The sequence below is a fragment of the Otolemur garnettii genome, unplaced genomic scaffold (genome assembly GCF_000181295.1).
Source record: "Otolemur garnettii isolate 467f Iridium unplaced genomic scaffold, OtoGar3 scaffold00039, whole genome shotgun sequence".
Lineage (NCBI taxonomy): Eukaryota > Metazoa > Chordata > Mammalia > Primates > Galagidae > Otolemur > Otolemur garnettii.
The window spans coordinates 12,240,073-12,243,693 of NW_003852434.1; the positions used below are offsets into that span (position 1 = coordinate 12,240,073).

The following is a 3,621-nucleotide window of genomic DNA, read 5'->3' on the forward strand; positions in this document are numbered from 1 at the left end:
AAAAAAAAAATGAAAGAATAAAAAACAAAACTGAACGGAGCTGTGAGACAACTTCAAGGATCCTAATTACATGTAATTAGAGTCCTGAGAAGGGGTTGAAAGACAAAAAATAATAAAGAAATAAAGGACAAAATTTTTCCAATTTTTTTTGTAACAGGGTTTCACTCTATTGCCCAGACTAGAGTAAGTGGTGTCATCATAGCTCACTGCAACCCCAGACTTCTGGGCTCAAGCGATCCTCCTGCTTCCGCTTATCCAAGTACTAGGATTACCAGTATGAGTCTGCCCAAAATGTTTCCAAATTTGATGAATACTATAAGCCCACAGATCAAAGGAGCTCAATGAACCCCAAGCACAAGAAACGTGAAGAAAAATACACCAAAGCATGTAGTATTAAAAGTGTCCAGAAGCAGCAACAAAGAGAAAATCTTAAAAGCATCCCAGCAAAAAAGCACCTCCAGAAAGACAAAGATAAGGATGGTGTAAGGTTTCTCATCAGAATCGATACAACCAGGGAGACAACGGAACGACGTCATTAAAGTATTGAAATTTTAAAAGCTGCAGAACCTAGGATTCTATGCCCACAAATACAGTAGCCCCCTCTGATCCAAGTTTTTTATTTCCACAGTTTCAATTACTTCTGTTCCACCATAGTCCAAAACATAACATATAAAATTCAAGAAATAATTTGTAACTTTTAAATTTCATGCAAGTCTCAGTAACATAATCTTGAGCCATCCTGGTTCTGCCCCTTCAGGGCCATGAGCCATTTTTGTCCAGCATATCCACCCGGTATGGGCTACTTGCTCTTCATCACTTAGAAGACAGCTCAGGGATCAGATTGAAAACGCACAGGGCCTGGTGCTTTCCTCAGTTTCAGCATCCATGGGGGGTCTTGAGACATGACTCCGCAGATAAGGGAGGACTATAGTACCTTTTTAAAATAAAGGCAGAACAAGGATATTTCCAGATATATAGAAGCTTCAAGAATTCATCACTAGCAGATACACACTGAAAGAAAGGTTAAAAGAAGTCCTTTAGGCAGAAGAAACGTGATACTAAGTGGAAATATGTTTTGAACTTTTGCATAGTGTCCCTCCATTTGCCAGTCAAAAGTTCAGTTTGGCAATACTCCAACACGTTGTATAAACGGTGTTTGTGCGAGTTATCTGTAAGGACGGAGAGCTGGGCAGTTTTATTCTGCCCCTGTTCAGGATTCAGCACAGCAGTGGGTCAGGCCTCAACTGCGAGGGACATAATTAGCCTGTCCAGCATCATTTCACATCTTTTAGAAAGAGGGGAGAGAAATGTAAAGACCTGATATCAGTGATGAAATGAACCATTTTCATAAACTTTATGCAGAAGAGCCAAGGACAGAAACATAATGCACATCAATATAGACTGGTCATAGCTCCGCACCTGTAGCTCAGCGGCTAGGGCACCAGTCACATACACCAGTGCCCAGGCCTGCTAAACAACAACAACTCTAACAATAACAACAACAACAAAAATAGCCGGGCATTGTGGTGGGCGCCTGTAGTCCTAGCTACTTTGGAGGCTGAGGCAAGAGAATCACTTAACCCCAAGAGTTTGAGGTTGCTGTGAGCTGTGGTGCCACAGCACTCTACCCAGGGCGACAGAGTGAGACTCTGTTTCAAAAAAAAAAAAGAAAAAGAAAAAGAAAAGGATGGTTATTTGTGTTCAATTGTAAAGGACAAAGTTAAAATGTTCAAAATATTGGAAATAGTATAATATCAAAGATTATGCATAAAAGGCAGGGTAATTAGAGATATTAGATATTTTTCACTTTCAGAGAAAGGAACTTTTTCTACCTCCAACTTAGGCAGTCTATTGTTGACTCACAGAATTAGACTCACGTATACCTACTGTCACAAAACGTTATACAGAAAAGTTAAAAAGTACTCTAGGGCTACCGTCCCGAAGCCCCAGGCCACTAGTACTGGTCCGTGGCCTGTTAGGAAGGGGCCACATGGCGGAGGTGGGCAGCAGGAGAGTGAAGCTTGTCTGTATTTATAGCCACTCCCCACCACCCACCGATTCTGCATTATGGTGAGTTGTGTAATTATTTCATTATATATTACAATGTAATAATAATGGAAATAAAGGGCAAAATTAATGTAATGTGCTTGAATCATCCCAAAATCATTCCCCTGAACCCAGTCATGGAAAAACTGCCTTTCATGAAACCGGTCCCTGGTGCTAAACGGTTGGGGCGGCTGCTCCAGGGTAGTTCTCCTTTCTGTCATCTTGTTCTTCCATCTTCACAGACACTTGGTGCAGAGGAAACTGAGCAGTTTGTTAATGATTAGGCAAGCGTGTGGTCAACGATAATGGTTCATGTCAATAAAACTGGAAAAAATTCAAGAATTCTTTGGACATAAAATTAACAGCATTCACAGCCATGAACTGCAGCATTTCACTCTTGCGATGATAACCATTCCTGTAAGTTTCCACCGACTATTAGAATTTCAACATATAAAATATAAAAAGGTTATTTCTGAAGATGATGGTTCAGATATTAAAAATGACTCTGAATGACGTGCTTTGCTTGTCTGTCTGACTTGTTAGATGTACTAAACACCTCCATTCATTCAACAAATATTTATTGATCATGAAAAAAAAATTCAAGAATTGTACTTTACAACACCAGTGCTCACTGATGTACCAGAATTCAAGAACATTTAAGACTTTGACACAACTTAATTTTCCTTGCCTTTCTGTCTGCTCCCCACTGCAGTTACCTGGGGTTTCTGGAGTTTCCTCTCCTTGTCTAGTTTCTGGAGGAATTCTGGCTCCTGCAGTTTCTTTAGTCCCACACGGCGCTTTGGCTCCAGAGGAAGCTGGTTTAGCCTCCCTGTGTGGAGCACCTCGGGGCTCGGTTTGCTTTGATAATCAACGTGGAACTGCTTCAGGATGAACTCTTCATCGATGTTTGAACTTCCCTAGAAGAATAACAGCACCTTGCAGGACTCGAGGGCGAGTGGTGACACGCCTTGATTTCTTCTTTAGTCTAGGGCGGTGTTTGTCAAGCTTTTTCATCTCCCAGCACACTATGACCTACAGCTAAACTTCCACGGCACACTTAAATTATGTCAGTCAAAGAAAAAAAAAAGAGTAAAGGAAAGAATATACTTACTGTGCTTTGAACTTCTTTTGAAGATAATTTAATTAATGGTCTTTAAAAAATTTTCCCAGCATACCCTAAGATCCTGTCATAGCACCAGCGCGCTTGGCATACTGGTTGAAAATTGCGGATCTAGGAAATTAATCTAGTTGACCATTGCTGGGGAAGAGACAGTTTGGAGGAGAAGCAGAGAATCCCCAGTGGGTGTTCACTGAGAAGAAGTACGCCCCACCCAAGGGACTGTAACAAACTGGTCAACACAAGGAGGTGGTCAACATAAGGAACTAGGCCAACTGTACTAATAGGTACATGTGGTGGTGATGTCCCATCTACGAAAATTAGGTCAACACAGGCTCGGTGCCTGTGCTCAAGTGGCTAAGGCACCAGCCACATACACCTGAGCTGGCGGGTTCAAATCCAGCTCGGGTCCACCAAACAATGATGGCTGCAACCAAAAAATAGCTGGGCATTGTGGC

General features: G+C 41.6%; 1 protein-coding gene across 1 annotated transcript in view; it reads right to left on the minus strand.

Moving 5' to 3' along the window:
- FAM47E (family with sequence similarity 47 member E) overlaps positions 1-3,621 on the minus strand; it is a 117,825-nt gene that overhangs the window by 10,515 nt on the left and 103,689 nt on the right. Inside the window, exon 5 of the mRNA XM_023513355.1 lies at positions 2,763-2,963. Coding sequence (XP_023369123.1) covers positions 2,763-2,963 — 201 coding nt within the window. The remainder of the gene's footprint in view (positions 1-2,762; positions 2,964-3,621) is intronic.